Below are 18,938 nucleotides of genomic sequence, written 5' to 3' on the forward strand. Positions count from 1 at the left end.
AGACTTAAAAATTCGTTCTTATTGCTCTCCTCACTTGTGAATTCATGATCATCATGTCATTTTCAACAACTTATAATTTCTTTTTTCTCATACTTTTAATACCTCTATTGCCCTTCGAGTATTGTTAATTGTATATATGTATATATTTTAAACCATATATATAGGCCTGATTTTAAACCATATATGTAATACAAACTTTTCGATTTTATGATAAATTATTTATAGCATTTACCATGAAATATGTTTGTATATTCCTATCATTTCATGGTTAATTATTTGGACCATTTACCATAAAATTTTATGGTTAATTATTTGGACCGTTTATCATGAAACTAGTCCTGCGAAATCTGTTAGGCTGCTACGCGGACCAATTCATATAAGGATAGTTTGAAATGTACAAATACTTATGTTTACATCCTAAAATTCTTGGCCTATATAGACAATAATTTTAGGATGTAAATTACTTATGTTTACATCCTAAAATACTTGGCCTATATAGACAAGAATTTTGGGATGTAAACATAAGTATTTGTACATCCCAAACAATCCTTATATGAATTGTTCCGTGCAGCAGCCTAACAGATTTCGTCGAATTAGTTTCATGGTAAACAGTCCAAATAATTAACCATGAAATAGTTTCATGGTAAACAGTCCAAATAATTAACCATGAAATAGTTTCATGATAAATGGTTCAAACAATTAACCATGAAATGATAGAAACATACAAACATATTTCATGGTAAATGCTACAAATAATTTACTATGAAATAATTTACCATGAAATCGGAAAGCTTGTATCTCATGTAATTGCAGAGATTGATATTCATCCCAATCCTTTTAGTTTAGAAAACCGTAAATGTATATATTTATATAGATATCATAATAAAGAGGTAAGAAGGGTAATTCAGGCATTAAAATGATGAAACTATAAGCATGCAAAGTGGGCAGGATGAAATATTACGTGACATGGATAAAGATGATGATTATTTAAATTTTCCTTTAAAGCTTCAACTATTTTTATTTAACTAAGGGAGCGAAGAAGTGTTTTTTGCATTGCTTGATTGTATTTTTAATAACTAAAAATAATCTGTTCTGCATGAGCTAGCATTGCCTTGGCTAGTACACCTTTCATAAGTAATAGAAAAGAATTAGAATAATATCTAAATCATTCATTAATGATATTTGCACTTTATATTTAATTCAAACCATTTTCAAGTTTCCTATAGCGCTCTCAGGGTTGTCCTTATCGAAAATCACAATGTGATACTATATAGTATACGTTTTATAATATTTGATTCCATTCATTTCTAGTCAACTAGCTGGGTTTTTTTTTTTTTTTTTTAACAGCAAAGAAGAATATTATTAAGGATGGGAAGAGAGAATACATAGGTAGATAAAGCAAAAGAAAAAAAAAAAAAAAAAAGGGCATCACAACGCCAAGGATATATCCCAACGAGGTTGGCACCTATCCCGGCGACAATCATATGCCAACAAACCCAAGCCAGCTGATAAGGAGTCAACTAACTTAGAGAACAAAAAACAACCCAACAAAGTTTCCATCCAAATGCCATTTTACCCTTGACTTTTGTCACCACATTCTGTCTATAGTCCCACATGTACAGTTTCCACATTTCTTCTCTCAGCAGCTTCTTCCTTTTGATTCTCCCCTCGTCATCAATGCTCCCAGACTCAACTTGTATATGATCAACTAGCTGTTTCAAGGCTCTCCTCACGCAAAGACGCCATACAACACCACAGAGTACTGTACCGATTTCATATTGTTAGTAGAATACTTTCCACAATTGACTATATATTCAAATTGGAATGGCGAAATCAAGGAAACATTGATTAAATTGGAACATACTTAGGTTATTCTCATTATAAGTTCGAATGTGAATAAGATATTCAATTCATTGAATTTGAATTTTATTTTCTATTCCAACCATTTCATGCCTCTTGATGATATCAAAGGCTAGTTCTTCACACAAAAAGCTACCGATAATACTATGTAGCAGTACATGTTTTTTTATTCCAACCATTTCATGCCCCTTGACTCTCTGAGGGTTCTTCCAATGAAAAGACGTCATGCACGCAATACAATAACCCCATATACGACCGGAAAAGACTTGATCCAAACAGTTTTTCATAAAAATACATGTATAGCATTTTTATTAAAAAAATTGTTTGGATCAAGCCCTTTCCAGTCATATTTTTTACCGATTTTTCATAGGTATCCTTAAAATTACGTTTTAAACACATTGAATAGTTCGGATCATCAAAATTTGATCGGAAACAATGTCAAACTCATAAGGTCCTTAACTTAGCAAGTTAAGGGGATCCCTTAATAAAAGCTCACTCTGTGTGTGTGTGTGTATATATTCTAACAATTTCATGGCACTCGCGCTCTTAAGATTTTCTGCACAAGAAGTGGTCATGCAATACGATAGTATATAAATTGGTACATTGGTGAATCTCCGCTCAACTTTTGACGAGAAAAAACACAACATGGAAAATTAACATGATGGTATCGGAGAACAACATGACTGAAAATGGGGAGGGAGAGAAACATGAGCTTGACATAATGGTGTCGGAGAACAACATGGCTGAAAATGGGGAGGGAGAGAAACATGAGCTTGAAAGCATCAAATTCAAGACCAAGAAGAAGGTTGGAGGGATCAAAGCAATGCCGTATATCCTTGGTGAGTTTCGGGGTTTTCATGTTCAAACTACTTACTTAATTCAAATACTTGCTCATTGGTTTTGTTTTCTTGACATGAGCTTGAAAGAGAAGTTAACACACACACACACACATACACATTCTCTTGATCATAAGCATATATTGAATTCACAGTGTCATCACACCTAAGTGCAGCTATATATACAATTGTTGGCCAAGTGCCCTAGTCAGTCATGGTTTTTTGTTTCACCATACAAAAATGCTATAATTGTTTCTGCTGATGTGCTTGCAGGGGCAAAGCAACCTTTGGGGGTGGGGGACCGGGGTCCCGGGCCACCTTCAACTTTGCTAGTACCACTCATGTATAATATATACACACTCACATTTATATTGTAATAATTTGCTTTATCGACCAACACCCGCAAACCTGAAAAATTCAAAATAAGCTAGACACCATAAGTAAAAGTGAATAATTTTGTAAAAGGAAGCAAAGATTACTAATATTTACATTCATTTGTTATGAGAGACTCAAAGGTAAAATAAAATTATGAAAAGCTTGAATGAGATTGATTTTAGCACTCCTCCTAACATAAATTTGTTAATTAATACCACACATGAAAAGTTTTACACAAAAGAGTTTGAACTATGAGAAAGACATCGCTGATGCATATTCATCATCTCCTACCATTTCGCTTCCATTAGGTGAGTGATTTTTATTTAAGTGTTAAATCAAATTTCATGCTTAATTTTTAAAATATATGATATGAAAACGTACTTAAAAATTCATGTAATCATGTCAATACATGGAATTTTAGGTTTTATGTTTCGGCCTCTCCTCCGTGTAAATCCTAACTCCGTCCATGTGTGCTTGTCGTACTTGACTTCGTCTTAGGCTGTTAGCCCAAAACAACTAGAAAAGCTGTAACTGTTGAGGAACTTTATTTTGAGCGTTTGCATTTTGATTTCAATAATCAGCTTTTAGCTCAAGTAATGCTACGTACGACCAAAAAACCATAAATATATATTTCAAATCAAGACCTTTTATTCAGTACATAATACCTTTCATGATTGGTTAAATTCACATTAAACTACTTTTTGGTTGAAAATTAATTAGCAGAAGAGAAGCCAATTCTGTAGTATGAGTTAAAATTATTTCCACCTGTGGTGGAAACCTGAGCCCCACGAAGCATTTTTTGTTATAATCTGAATCGTTCATATTGTAGAGCCCGCAGAATAGTATATGCATGCAAAAAATGAGCTTGATCGGACATCAATAGGTATATTAAAAATTGATTTTCGGTTTAGGAAATGGACAGTCATAAACAGTTTAACTTCAAAATCTGACCCTCCATTCAAGCTGATTTTTTCATGGGTATACTACTCTATGTGCTCCACAAAATAAACGGTTCGGATTGTAAGAAAAAAAATCTTGTAGGGCCCACATGCGGTGGTGGAAACCATGGGGTTTCCACCTATGGTGGATAGAATTTACTCTCCTGTAGTATATAGTATCTTGTGAAACTTTACTCAAATGGTATACTATTTTTCCAATAGATCATAAGAAATAGCCAAACGTGTGTTACTACGTACGTACACTTCAAATTATCTTTCTTTTACTAGTGGTTCTAATTAAAGGATTCTGCACCGACGAAATGTGTGGGGTCGATCCACTCTGGGTTTCGTACAGATGAGGTACCGAAGCCTTTGATTACGTATAATTTTATAAAGTATCATTGTAAAAATCAACTCAATCAAATATTAGTAAATACTTCATCGATTCATCTTCTTCTTTTTTATAAATTCTGAATTGTGAATTTTGGATCGGTGCCCTTAGGAATATTTAATTTGTGATAGAAAATGTAAATCTCTCATTGAATTATTGAATGAATCATACGGATGAGAATCGATATTCACTTATACTGCTAACAACAAAACACAACAGAATACCTTTTACTACTTTACTAAACCGACTACCCAAACTACTTTACTAAACTGACATTCCACTAACTAAGTTTGTTACAATAGAAACTTAATCCTCTACACTTGCATCCACACCATATGAACTACTCTCAGCCAGAAGTCTTTGCTGAGAAGGCTTTGTATACACATTGAGAGTGAGCAGTGAGACGTAAATCAGTGATTGGCCTAACCTCATTAACATGCCCCCGCAAGCGAGTGGGTGAGGCACAAACCAAGAGCTTGTCACGAAGATAATGAAAACGAGAGGTTGGGAGAGGTTTGGTAAACACATTAGCAACCTGATCCATAGAAGAGACATGACGAAGTGCAAGCTTCTTAGCAGCCACCTGTTCTCAAATGTAATGGTAATCGATTTCAATGTGTTTGGAGCGAGCGGGAAACACAGGATTTGTGGCAAGAGCCAAAGCACTGAGATTATCACACCATAGAACTAGTAAAGAGGAAACAGAAATAGTAAAGTCCCGTAACAACATCTGTAACCAGTTTAATTCGGCCACAACATGAGCAAGAGCCCTATATTCGGCCTCCGTAGAGGAACGTGAAACCGTTGGTTGTTTCTTTGCGGACCAAGAAATCAGATTACTGCCCAAAAACACACAATACCCCGAAGTAGAGTGGCGATCAACAGAATCTCCAGCCCAATCAGAGTCAGAAAAGGCTTGGAGAGTGAAGGGACCAGATGTAAAAGTAAGACCATGATCAAGAGTACCCTTGACGTAGCGAAGAAGCCATTGGACAGCAGTAAAATGAGCAACAGTAGGAGAAGCCATGTGCTGGCACGCGTGATTAACAACATAAGCCAAATCAGGTCGAGTAATAGTTAAATACTGTAAAGCCCCAACCACACTCCGATACAAAGAAGGATTACCAAAAGGAAGAGAATCCGAAGCAGAACCAGCAGATTTAAGAGCAATTGGAGAAGCACAAGGTTTACATTCCAACATACCAGCTTTGGTGAGAATCTCAGTAGCATATTTGCGTTGAGATAAGAAATAACCATGTTCCTAAGACTGAACTGATATACCAAGAAAATAAGAAATAGAGCCAAGATCTTTCATGGAAAAAGTACTTTGCATTTGCTGAAGAAGCATGTCAATGGCAGCAGAATCACTACCAGTAAGTAGAATGTCGTCAACGTAGACAAGAACAATGAGAATAGAAGTAGAAGTTTTGTGAAGAAAAAGAGAAGAATCACAATGACTAGTAAGGAAACCATGGGAAAGGAGAAAAGAAGAGAAAGTAGAGTACCAAGCGCGAGGAGCTTGCTTAAGCCCATAGAGCGCTTTATGAAGTTTACAAACCAGGGTGAGAAGGATCAACAAAAATAGGTGGTTGAATCATATAAACCTCCTCGTCAAAAGTACCATGGAGGAAGGCATTAGAAATGCCGAGCTGTTTAATAGACCAATGAAAAGAAAGAGCCAAACTGAGTAGAATTCGAATGGTTGGTTGTTTAGCAACAGGGCTAAAGGTCTCATAATAATCAATACCTTCCTCTTGTAAATAACCTTTAGCTACTAATCGTGCTTTATACCTAGCTATAGACCCATCAAAATTTCGTTTCAACTTGAAAACCCATTTACAACCAATAGCATTCTTATGACTGGGCAGAGAAACCAAGGACCAAGTACCCTGTGTTTGAAGAGCGCGATACTCTTCTAACATTGCTTGAAACCATTGGGAAGACTGAAGAGCTTCTTTTACAGTAAGTGGCTCAGTAATAGAAGAGGATGAAGTGACAGCAGTGAGACAAGGAGTAGAAGAGATGACAACAATTTTAGACCTGGTTTGCATAGGATGAGGTGGAAGTTTAGGTTTAGGAGGAACAGAGGACAGAGATGGTTGAGCAGAAGAAGAAAAGGGTAAAGCAATGGAAAGTGAACCAATAGGAATATGACCAGGAGGGACAGAAGTAGTAGTATCAGGAGCAGGAACGGACATAGCTGTAGAAGTAGGGCTAGAAGAGGCAGAAGAAGAAGGAAAATTCGGAGAAAAAGGTGTAGTATAAGGAGAATGAGGGTCTACAGAAGATGTAGTGGATACAGTGGAAGAAGAAGGCCAAAAGAAAGTGGAAACCTGAGAAAGAGACTCAGGAGCAGAAGAAGATGTAGAAGATTTATATGGAAAGATATGTTCATGAAACACAACATGTCGGGACAGATAAACCTTACCAGAGTGAGGATCTAAACACCTGTAACCTTTGACAGTGGGATGCTAACCCAAGAAAACACAAGGAATAGATTTAGGTTGAAGTTTATGAGAAGTATAAGGTCGAAGCCAAGGGAAACATTGACAGCCAAACACTTTAAATGAAGAATAGTCAGGAGAAGTCTGAAACAAAACTTCATAAGGACTAAGATTTTGAAGAACAGAACTAGGCATACGATTAATGAGAAAAGTAGCTGTAGCTATAGCTTCAAACCAATATGTAAGAGGCACACCAGAATGATAGAGTAAAGCAATTGCAGTGTCAGTGATATGTCTATGTTTTCTCTCTACAATACCATTCTGAGCAGAAGTGTATGGACAGGTTTGTTGATGCACAACTCCTTGGGAAACCAAAAATTGATCCATCTTATGATTGACATATTCAGTACCCCCATCTGTTCGAAAAATCTGAAGGGAGGTTGAAAACTGTTTTTCTGCAAAGGTCTTAAACTCTACAAACTTATCAAATACCTCACTTTTGTAGTGTAAAGGATAAAGCCAAGTAAATCTACTAAAATCATCGATAAACAAAACGTAGAACCTGAAAGTAGATGTTGATTTATTAAATGGACCCCAAACATCGCTGTGAACAAGAGAAAGAGGCTTGGACACAGTTGAATTGGACAATTTGAAAGGGAGTCTATGACTTTTTGCCACACAACAAGATGTGCAATCAAGAGCAGCAGACTTGTCACAAATAACATTCAAACCCTGAAGAATCTGTTGAAACTTTGTGAAAGAGGGATGACCCAAGTGCTGATGCCATATGACAGGAGAAACAGCAGTAGAACTTGAAATTGCAGAGGTAAGAAATGCCTTTGAAGAAGGTGAAGAACCAGCAGATGATGTAGAACCAACAGGAAACTGATAAAGACCATTCACTTTAGTGCCCGAATGAAGAACTTGTCTCGTAGACTTGTCCTGAACCACAAAGGAATCAGAATCAAAGGTTACCGTACACCTGTTGTCCTTAGTTTACTGATTCATAGAGACCAAGTTGGTAGACATGGTAGGGATATGAAGAACCTTGTTCAAACAAAAGGAGTAATGTGGTGTGGGAAGAATACCCTTACCAGTGTGTTGAATAGGCAATGAAGCTCCATTACCAATCACCACTTGATCAGTACCACAATAAGGTTGATAATCCTCAAGATTTTGAAGATCATTAGTAATATGATTTGTAGCAGCTGAGTCAAGATACCAATGAGAGGGTCCAGAAACACCAAAATTAAGAACAGAGTTCCAAGAGTCAGAAAAAGGCCCTGCATTCCAAGAACTAGAAGCAACAAAGCTCTAGGTTGAGAAGAAACTGAATGAGGCTGTGAAGCGACATTCACACAAAACCAACAAGTTTTGGCACTATGCCCAGGCTTGTCACAAATTTGACACACAACAGGAGCAGCAAAAGAATTGGATCGAAAATTTGGTCTGAAACCACTTCCTTGAAAACCATGACCTAGAGAGCCACGTCCGCTTGGAGAGAAACCACCACGAAAACCAGAACCTCCTCCACCACGAGGAGAAAAGGAACCTCTAAAATTGTTAGAAAAACCACCTCTAGTAGAAGAAAAACCACCAAAAAACCACCTCTAGCAGTAGCAAAAGCCACAGTAGGATCGACCGAAGACTTCTTGGCCTTAGATTCAATGTGAATAGATTCTGAACATAACAAAGCGGAAACCTGTTCCATAGTAATTGTTCCTAATTGAGCCCTAATAGTAGTAGCAAGAGGATCATAGTCAGTCGGCAAACCATTCAAAGCAGCAAGAACCAGATCATCATCATCTACTGAAGTAGTAACCAGAGCCAATTGATGGGCAATAGCCTTAATTTGTTCAAGATACTCCTCCATAGGTTTCGATTTCTTCGAAACACTGCTTAACTTATTCTTAAGCTGATGAACATGAGAGCGAGAACGAGAAGTGAAACGCGTCGAGAGGAAGGACCATACCTCATAACTAGTGGAGAGATGAAGAACAGATGTGTAAATTGCTGGACTGAGAGTTGCCGTAATACAACTGAAGAGGTGACCATCAACGAGAGACCAGGACTGAAAAGCTTCGTTGGACACCTCCTTGCCATTAGCATCTGTAATCTTCAATGGAGGGCGTGAGATTGAACCATCAATGTAACCAATCAAGCCATTTGCCCTCAGAATATTCTGAAATTGATGATGCCAGATGAGGTAATTGGTAGAATCAAGTTTAACGGTGACAAATGAACTAAGATTTGAGATGAGAAGAGTTAGGGTTGGAGGAAGTGGAGAAGAAAAAGAGGACGACGCCATTGATAGGATCGCTAGGGCTCGGTGGAGCTTACGGGCTCTGATACCATGATAGAAAATGTAAATCTCTCATTGAATTATTGAATGAATCATACAGATGAGAATCGATATTCACTTATACTGCTAACAACAAAACACAACAGAATACCTTTTACTACTTTACTAAACCGACTACCCTAACTACTTTACTAAACTGACATTCCACTAACTAAGTTTGTTACAATAGAAACTTAATCCTCTACACTTGCATCCACACCATATGAACTACTCTCGGCCAAAAGTCTTTGCTGAGAAGGCTTGTATACACAATGAGAGTGAGCAGTGAGACGTAAATCAGTGATTGGCCTAACCTCATTAACAATTTGCAAAGCAAAGAGTCACATAATTTTGTGAAGAGATGCCACGTACCCTCCTGGGTTGGCATTGATTGTGTTCTTTGAGTTCTAATGATGAGAAGAAAACTATAGGAACTGTTGATTACCCGAGCTTGGAGAATGATCGACTATGAATCGTTGATTATACTTTGAACTAAATTTTGTGAAGAGATTTGTCCGTACAACTTTCATATAATTGTATGGCTAAAGATTGATATCTTGTGTAAAGCGAGTGAAGTGTGAGACGATTGATCGAGCTCATGAATTGAATGTTATCTATTGTGTAAAATTTGCCAGCAAATGACATATGCGACATATTTGCGTCCGTTGGTTGGCGATCAAACATGATAACATACTTGACAATGGTGCTGAACATGCCACTCGTCAAGGCTTCCAACACCATCTCATACTTTAGTGGCGCCGGCAATTTCACGCCGCTGATCGGTGCTTTCATTGCCGACTCCTTCGCCGGACGGTATTGGACCATCCTCGTTGGTTCTATCATCTATGAACTGGTATCTCCCTCTCTCTCTCTCTCTCTCTGTGCAAATATGAACTATTTTGTTTTTCATTATCCCGAACTGATTCCACGAGCCGCAATTTATTTTCGATAATTTGGGGTGGCCCGTGGCCGTGAAGGGTTGAAAACGCCAATTAAATTTAACTACTGTATATAGGTTATAAACACTAAATTTGTATAACAAAAATACACTCACTATCACTCAAAAAAGATGACTCTCACACCAATAGAGTTGGTACAAAACTCACTATTAGCAAACTTTCTTACACTAATTTTGACTTTTTTGGTCCCCAAAGTATTTCCGCTGTGCCACTTTGGTTCCCAATAGTTCAATTGCTAACATTGCATCCCCAAAGTATCAATTTTGTATTTAAATGGTCCCTACGGCTCACGCCGTTAATTCCCTCCGTCAAAACCAAGGGTAAAGTTGGTATTTCACATCAAAACGGTGTCGTTTGGTTGGAAACGGCTTTTTGACTTTTTTAGTCCCCAAAGTATTTCCGCCATGCCAATTTGGTCCCCAAAATATTTTCGTCACGCCAATTTGGTCCCCAATATTCAAATTGCCAACATTTCATCTCCAAAGTATCAATTTTGTATTTAAATGCTCCCTACGGCTCACGCCGTTCTTTCCCTCCGTCAATTTAGTCCTCTGGGTTCCGAGGTTTTGGTTTTTATGACCCTCTAGAATAAAATGATCAGAAAATTAAAATTTCGCACCGGTTCAAACGGGTTGAAAATTGAAACACTTGATTTTTTGAGGTTGTTTATAAATTAAAAAATATGGTAAAAAAAATTAAGTGTTCAAATTTTCAATCTGTTTGAACTTGTGCGAAGATCTTAATTTTTTGATCAATTTATCCTAAAGAGTCATAATTATTTTTTTGACTTTAAAGTTTTCAATGAGAACCCTAAGAGAATTATGAATAAGAAAAATCTATGTTTCCAACAAAACGACACTGTTTTGAGGTAAAATACCAACCTTGCCCTTGGTTTTGACGGAGGGGAAGAACGGCGTGAGCCGCAGGGAGCATTTAAACACAAAATTGATACTTTGGAGATGCAATATTGGCAATTGAAATATTGGGGACCAAATTGGCATGACGGAAATACTTTGGGGACCAAATTGGTATGGCGGAAATACTTTGGGGACCAAAAAAGCCGTTTCCAACCAAACGACACCGTTTTGAGGTGAAATACCAACTTTGCCCTTGGTTTTGACGGAGGGAATGAACGGCGTGAGCCGTAGGGACCATTTAAATACAAAATTGATACTTTGGGGATGCAATGTTAGCAATTGAACTATTGGGGACCAAAGTAGCACAACGGAAATACTTTGAGAACCAAAAAGGTCAAAAAGCCGCTCTGTTTGTTTCGATGTAAAATATTTTTCCAGAAAACAGACTTTAAATTTTTATTTTCCGGTGTTTGGTTGGCATTTGAAAATATTTTCAAAAATCGACAAAATAGTGTAGAGAGATAGAGCTAGAGGGGACTTCAACGGTGGAGAGATCTGAGAATATTGGAATTGAACGTGAGTCAAGACTGGCGATCGAGGAAACTGACTAGTGAGAATTGCAATAGAAGGCAGCAAGTTCATTTTGAAAAATAACTTACGGAAGATTTAAGGGTAAGTCATTTTCATTCAATTAATGAAAAAAAATTTACATGTAAAATATTTTTCTCATTTTTTACACAACCAAACACTAGAAAATAGGTAAAACATTTTACCGAAAAATATTTTACGCCCAAACAAACGGAGTCTCGCCTGCTGGTCAAGAAATGAACCCATTAAATTTGGTTGATGACCGCATCCTAGTTTATATGCAAGCTGAAAGGTACTTAGAGATGGAGTATTATTCAAAGTATTCGTGCACGGTTACGCACACCTTAATTAATTTCTGGGGACTCAATCTCACCGTCTACTAGCAGGAAGACTTTAGTCACCTCACACTTCACGCTCAAGACTTTGAGTCTCAATCTCTTTCTTGCATCTTGCATAACCAGGATTTTGAATGGAGAAGACCCATTTCGACAATTGAAGTTAAAATGGCCTGGAGGTATCCAAGATATATATATCCAGAATGAAGTTCTTGGAGATATAGTTTTGCTTTTTCTTAGTGCAGTTTCTAACCAAGATAATGCAAATTTACCAACCGCCAGAACGAGGGCACGCCGGTCCATTATTTTTCACATCATCATTTCGGCACTGCCACATAAACGACAAGAAGCTTAAGATAAGCAACCTCATCCAACATTAGCCACACCCCAACTAATGATACTAACATACGAGAGATTTTTTGGTGCCGAGCGAGTATATCCCACGTGGTATCTATTCGGCGTATTCGAGCCATCCGATACACTTTTGGACGGTTCGAATTGAAACCCTCTCTCGATCTCCTCTCACCCCAACACTTTCTCTCTCATTTTCTCTCTCCAAACCTCATCCAACATTAGCCACGCCCCAACTAATGATACTAACATACGAGAGATTTTTCGGTGCCGAGCGAGTATATCCCACGTGGTACCTATTCGGCGTATTCGAGCTGTCCGATACACTTTTGGACGGCTCGAATTGAAACCCTCTCTCGATCTCCTCTCACCCCAACACTTTCTCTCTCATTTTCTCTCTCCAAACCTCATCCAACATTAGCCACACCCCAACTAATGATACTAACATACGAGAGATTTTTCGGTGCCGAGCGAGTATATCTCACGTGGTACCTATTCGCCGTATTCGAGCCGTCTGATACACTTTTGGGCGGCTCGAATTGAAACCCTCTCTCGATCTCCTCTCACTCCAACACTTTCTCTCTCATTTTCTCTCTCCAAATCTGAGCCGTTCAAAAATAAAATTGATGGCTCAAATGCGCGAGTAGGCACCACGTGGTACCCACTCGGCATTGAAATTTTTTTCCTAACAAATGGTTGATAGGATACCTGACTTATAGGTTTTTTGTTCGTATAGAAAGCAGATTCGAAATTCTCTTTCATTTCAAAGACATAACTTGTACCCAGGCACTTCATATTCGCCCAGAGATTATCTACCTTTTACAATGAAAAAAGTTGTGTAGGGTTGTATAGATCTCGATCAAATCTATATATGCCAACTCTTTTGATTGTACAAATCTCCTCCGCTTCGAACTGTGAGGATCCTTTATGATCATTAGAAGATCCTCGATGGAATAGATTTTTTCTTCCATAAAGAAACTAGTTATTTGGGTAGATAACCTCAATTCTAAAATAAAGAGAAAAGTCAGATGCATAAGGGAAAGATCGATAGGCAACCGGCGGACATTATATAAAGATTGATAGACTGATGTACATTATTTGACACTGACTACGCACGCACAATATATGTCACCATAATTCAGTCGACTCCCACATAAATTATAAGCCCGAAGTAGGACGGATGTGCTATATTGAAACAAGAAAATTCTCAAGGTCAGTAAAGCATTATGACAAACCAAATAAAAAAGCTTGAAGTATTTGAGGTATTTCAAGCGGCATACCCATCTCCAAAGGTAGAAGAGAATAGGCAGTGCAGGAGTGAGTCATAAGAAGTAACCTATTAAAAGTAGGGTTGTGATATTAGCCCAAGATTTGCTAGTAAAAAAACTTATACATTAGGATTTATTGTGCGCAACAAAGATAAGTATTTTCTGAAATTGTCTTCTTTTGAGACTTGCCAAAATGATTACATCATGATATTTTATTTTAAATTGATGGTACATCTAGATAGGACTAACCCTTGACCTTCCAACTTCTTGGTAGGACAAAATAACTCCAACAAATTCTATATCATTACACAAACTATGTTGTGGGAAGACTCTTCAAACTTCTAGAAAAAAAAACTGCAAATTAACTTAGCTTCAAGGTAAAACCCATTTGATTAACATTCCAAACTTTGCGGCCACCAAAGATTTGCCGGGTCGTTAACTTCAGGGCCCAAGAATAGTTGAGGTGCACACAAGCTGACCCGGTTACTAGGTTATCAGAAAAAAGATACACATGCATAGCTCGTTAACATCTCCATTTAGCATGACATAGAGTAAGTCAGCCAACTCCCTCACCTTAAGATTACCAAGATTTGCCTCATGAGGTTGCGATACATTGTCTTGCAACAAGAATGGTGCAACACAATATCCAACCAAACTGATATCTTCTCTTTTAGCTCCAATCTGTTACATAAGTACTAGTCAAGACATGACAAGAACACCACGAAGATGAATGACCTTTAGAGGGTCAGTAAGTATATTGACCATTTCAACCATATACAAAAAAACACAAAGAAACTGAAACATAACTTGAAGACAGATTTAGGCCTTGTCTGGCCTGGGAGAGGAACAGGGGTTTCTCTTTTGTGAGAGTGAGATTATTTGTAATACCTCCCTTTCAAATAATAAATCTGCTTCCCCTCCGTCGCTGTAATCCGAATTTGGAGAACCAGGTAAATCTCTGTGTTCATATGTGCTTTGTGTTTGTGTGTTGTTTGGTTTACAATCCCAACGCACTACAGGTTCTAATTGAGACACGGCAAAAAAAAGACAAAACCAACAGGAGAAGATTTAGAATTTGGTAAAGTTATACCGACATTTTGGAAGGACTTGTAATCTGTGATTCCGAGACATACCAATACCGATATAAACAATTATATTTAGTAATTACAAATTTGGAATCAGTTTATACTATTTGGTATGTATAATATATAATTTGCACAGGGATTGGTGAGCATCACCATATTAGCAACACTAACCCAGCTTCGCCCCCCTGGCTGCCCATCTCAAGAAAATTGCAAGGAAGCATCATCCCAACAGCTATTGCTCCTTTACCTTGCTCTCCTCCTTACGTCAATTGGTTCAGGCGGAAGGAGGCCATGCGTGGTCACATTTGCAGCCGATCAAATTGACATGTCCAAATCGAAGGTCGAGTCTAGAAAGTGGAACTTCTTCAACTGGTACACTTTCTGCCTCGGAATGGGATCACTAGCTGCTCTAACAATTGTGGTTTATGTCCAAGATAATGTAGGGTGGGGACTTGGTTTCGGCATCCCAACAACTGCTATGGCTATTTCCGTAATAGCCTTTGTTGTAGGGTCTCCTCTCTATAGGAAAGTGAAACCAAGGGGGAGTCCTTTCGTTAGATTGGCGCAGGTAGTTGTCGCTGCTGTGAAGAAGAGGAACGAAGTTGCACCAAAAGATGCAGCCATGCTGTACGAAAATAGAGAGCTTGATGCTGATATTTCCAACAATGGAAGGCTACTACATTCAGATCAATACAAGTAAGACATTGCATGAAATAGATACTAAAGCTCTTCCAATGTTTAGATTAATGGAGAGACCCCCTGGTGCTTCCATGTGAATAGTTACTATTCGTAACTTCATTCAGAGATGTCGATTGAGGACGGAGTCAGGACTTTCAGATAATGGCTAGGGTCAACAAGATGCTATAGAGCAGTTATGGGTTTGAGACAATTTAAGTGTTTAAGTGGAATAAAAAATTATACAGAATATATCCATAGAGGATACTCATCTGGTAAGTTCTTCACCCCACCGGTACCCATGTCCCTTCACCTTGATGTCGAGGGATTTATGGTCTGTTCTCAAAATTCTTGCCTTCTTTGTCACAAAGGCTATTTTGACTGTGTGATTCGTATAAATATCAAGACTCTTGAATCTGAGCAATCATTGTGTCACTGGGATGCATTAGAACGCCAGACATGAATTTTGTGGCAGAAGATCCTGTGCCCTCAAAGATGGAGAATTTTCCAATCTGGCTTCAGCTTTTAAGTAGCCTCTCCTCCGCATGTTTTGATTCCAATGTGTAGAAAAGCTTGGCTCAACCAGTTTCGCTCTAACTTCTAAGATGACAAGAAATAAGGCTAAAAATCAGAGAAGCCATTAAGAAAAACTAAACGCAGGTCAAAAGCTTGGTTCCAGACATCATACTTTTTTTAACCACTGTTTTCCTATTAAAAAAAAAAAAGTAAAAGCAAAAATAAGAATTACCTATTAAGCTTAGATGTTTGATTTGTTGAAATGCGTCTTATTGTCATCTTTCAAGGTGGTTTGATCGAGCTGCTATTGTGACTGAAGACGATGACAAAGATCTAAACTCCCCAAACCTCTGGAGACTAGCTACTGTCCATCGAGTCGAGGAAGTAAAGTGCATCATCCGGATTCTGCCAATCTGGGCAGCCGGAATATTAATTGGAGCATCCCATCAAGGTAGCTTCGTAATAATACAAGCTGGCTCAATGGACCGTTACCTCTCTCCGTCCTTCCAGATCCCTCCAGCTTCCATGTCTATCTTCGCTAGCCTTACTTTGGTCATTGGCATTATCCTTTATGAGCGCCTATTCGTTCCCTTTGCTCGTTGGTTGACCAAAAATCCCACAGGCATCACATACTTGCAGAGAATAGGGATAGGCCTCACATTCCACATTCTCTCCACTATAGTAGCAGCCCTTGTCGAGATCAAGAGGAAAAAAGTGGCTGCACATCACGGCTTACTTGACAAGCCAACAGCTATCATTCCCATAAGTGTTTTTTGGTTGCTCCCTCAGTTTTGCCTTGAGGGAATAGGCGAGGTTTTCGCGTCCGTTGGGCACTTGGAGTTTCTCTACGATCAATCGCCAGAGAGCATGAGGAGCATGGCTGCTGCGCTCTATTGGATAGTAACGTCAATAGGAGACTATACAGGTTCATTGATTGTGTCATTAGTTCACAAATATACTCAGAATAATGGGGAATGGTTGCCTGATAGGAATCTCAACAGGGGAAAACTGGAAAACTACTATTGGCTGGTGAGTGGTATACAAGCCTTCAATCTTGTCTACTATGTAGCATGTGCTTGGTTTTACTCTTATAAGCCACTAGAAGAGGCGGCAGAAACAAAAGTTGAAGGGGATGTGGAATTAGCCACTGGAAAATATATCAGATGATGCTAATGGAAATGGGGAAGCGGCAATGAACAAGGTGAGACAAACCAGAATGGTTGGTTAAGGTGCACTGGTTTAGGGCTTAATCCACCAGTATTTCGTACATTTATCTACTAGTACCTAGGGGGCGGAAAATTAAGCATCTGTATCTCTTAGTTTTCTGTACTTCTTTGATTCAGCTTCATCCCTCTAATGATTTGGCAGCCCAGAAAAGTAGAACTTCAAATCTAAAGCTATGTCATGATAAGAGTGCGTCGAATTTCTGGAACATTCTAAACTTAAATACCAAAATATTGGGATGAATCTACAAGCGCACCACCCTTTTGCATGTGTGTTTGTTGTGTACTATTCGTAGCTAACATGTTATTCATGTATTATTAGTTAATTGTTTAGAAATGTACTTGAAATGAACTGTTAGGGAACATATAGGATCTATTTGGTAACACTGCCAATGTTTATTTTTTACTTTTTATCGTCAAGAAAATTTTTTATATGTTTGTTTCAAAAAACCAAAAATAAGAAAATAAATTTTTTGTCAACTAATTTCCGAAAAAAAAACAAACATTTTTTTGGCACGAACAAAATAAGTCCTCATATGCTATGCACAAACTTTACTGCATTAAAAGTGAACTCTCAAGTCACAACAACGGTGATGAGCCTCCCAATCAAGGTTCTTACTACCGGTAGTGCTTCATGGTGCCAGAGCACTTAAAACAAGTCGTAGAGGTGAAGTAGAAGCCGTGAAGCGGGCAAACAATAAAATACAAAATGATACTTATATGTATCTGGAATTAGCTGCTATGCGTGCAAATTATAATATACCAATTTTCAGCTTAATTAAGAAAATTCCATGGGATTGGCCCCTACAAGTTCTTTGAGTGAAAATAAACTTCTTAAAATTTCTCTGTGGGGTAAAAATCTTTTTATTTTCAAGTTATCAATCATTTTTTAGGTTTCGTATATAAAATTAAACAGTGGCTAAATACATACATATAATATCGTCTCTTCTTTGGACCTTACGAGTAGCAACATATACTTATAAAAATTTTATTTTTATCATGAATATGAAAATATACATGATTTGGCCCCTGTGTCTGCTAGGTACGTCTAAGTGTTAACTATATCGGGAGGCCAACAAACCCCATCCTAGTCTAAAAACCGCTATGTAGGATACATACTATTCACGAGCATCCCAATGCAACAAATTTAAGCTAAAAATCACATTTTGATGACACTACTTCCGATCACCATCCTAGTCTTAAAAATAAGACCCCCAAAATAAAAACTTCCATATAACACCGGGCATCAGCATGTGCATATATACCACTACATATGCGTATCACAACAAGCGACAGATTCACAAATGAAACCGTGCATCAAAAAAAGAGAGGGAAGAAGACCTCCAAAAAGGGCAAAATTTGCAGTGAAATTAGAGGAGAAAAAGATCGGGGTTGACTCACCATTTTTGGGAAATTGACACGGTTTCGCTTCTTCTTGGGCTCAGTAGCAGGAGCAGAGGACGAGGATGGGGGTTAGGGTTTCGTCCGGGCAGGAAATTTAGAGCGGGAATGTACAAGGGAGATTTAGTGATAATCCACCGTAGATATTTCATAAACCCATAAGTCTACCTAATAGTTTTGTAAAGCCACAAGTCCACACAACTTAAGTCCTAGAGTACCATATGAAAGTGCCTAAATCCTTAAGCCCTATGAAAGTGTCTAAATTACTAAAACCCTATAATAGAAAAGTGCACCCTAAAATCCTAAAAAAATGTCTAAACTCTAGGGTAACCTTCTCTAGAGTACCCTACGCTAGGGTAATCTACGCTATCCTAAGTTACCATATCCTATAATAAAAAAGTGTACCCCAAAATCTTATTAAAATACCTAAACCTTAAGGTACCATACTCTACTCTATGGTACTCTAAAATGGTCTACTCTATGATACTCTAAAAT

The 18,938-nt window shown here is 38.0% G+C and overlaps 1 protein-coding gene across 1 annotated transcript; it reads left to right on the top strand.

Annotated features, from left to right (window-relative positions):
* Positions 1–2,486: 2,486 nt before the first annotated feature.
* LOC131322245 (protein NRT1/ PTR FAMILY 3.1-like) lies at positions 2,487–17,286 on the top strand. The gene is made up of 4 exons (XM_058353496.1): positions 2,487–2,699; positions 9,821–10,038; positions 14,765–15,324; positions 16,107–17,286. Exons 1-4 carry the CDS (start codon positions 2,519–2,521, stop codon positions 16,984–16,986), a joined length of 1,839 nt encoding a protein of 612 aa, XP_058209479.1. The 5' UTR covers positions 2,487–2,518; the 3' UTR covers positions 16,987–17,286.
* The last annotated feature ends 1,652 nt before the right edge of the window (positions 17,287–18,938 follow it).

The sequence above is a fragment of the Rhododendron vialii genome, chromosome 4a (genome assembly GCF_030253575.1).
Source record: "Rhododendron vialii isolate Sample 1 chromosome 4a, ASM3025357v1".
Classification (NCBI taxonomy): domain Eukaryota; kingdom Viridiplantae; phylum Streptophyta; class Magnoliopsida; order Ericales; family Ericaceae; genus Rhododendron; species Rhododendron vialii.

Bases quoted from the DNA above. Each gene is read 5' to 3' on its own strand.
- LOC131322245 (XM_058353496.1), top strand. From the start codon at position 2,519: ATGATGGTATCGGAGAACAACATGACTGAAAATGGGGAGGGAGAGAAA. The intron at 2,700-9,820 runs GTGAGTTTCGGG...AAAATTTGCCAG, and splicing joins AGCAATGCCGTATATCCTTG to CAAATGACATATGCGACATA. The intron at 15,325-16,106 runs GTAAGACATTGC...TCATCTTTCAAG, and splicing joins CTACATTCAGATCAATACAA to GTGGTTTGATCGAGCTGCTA.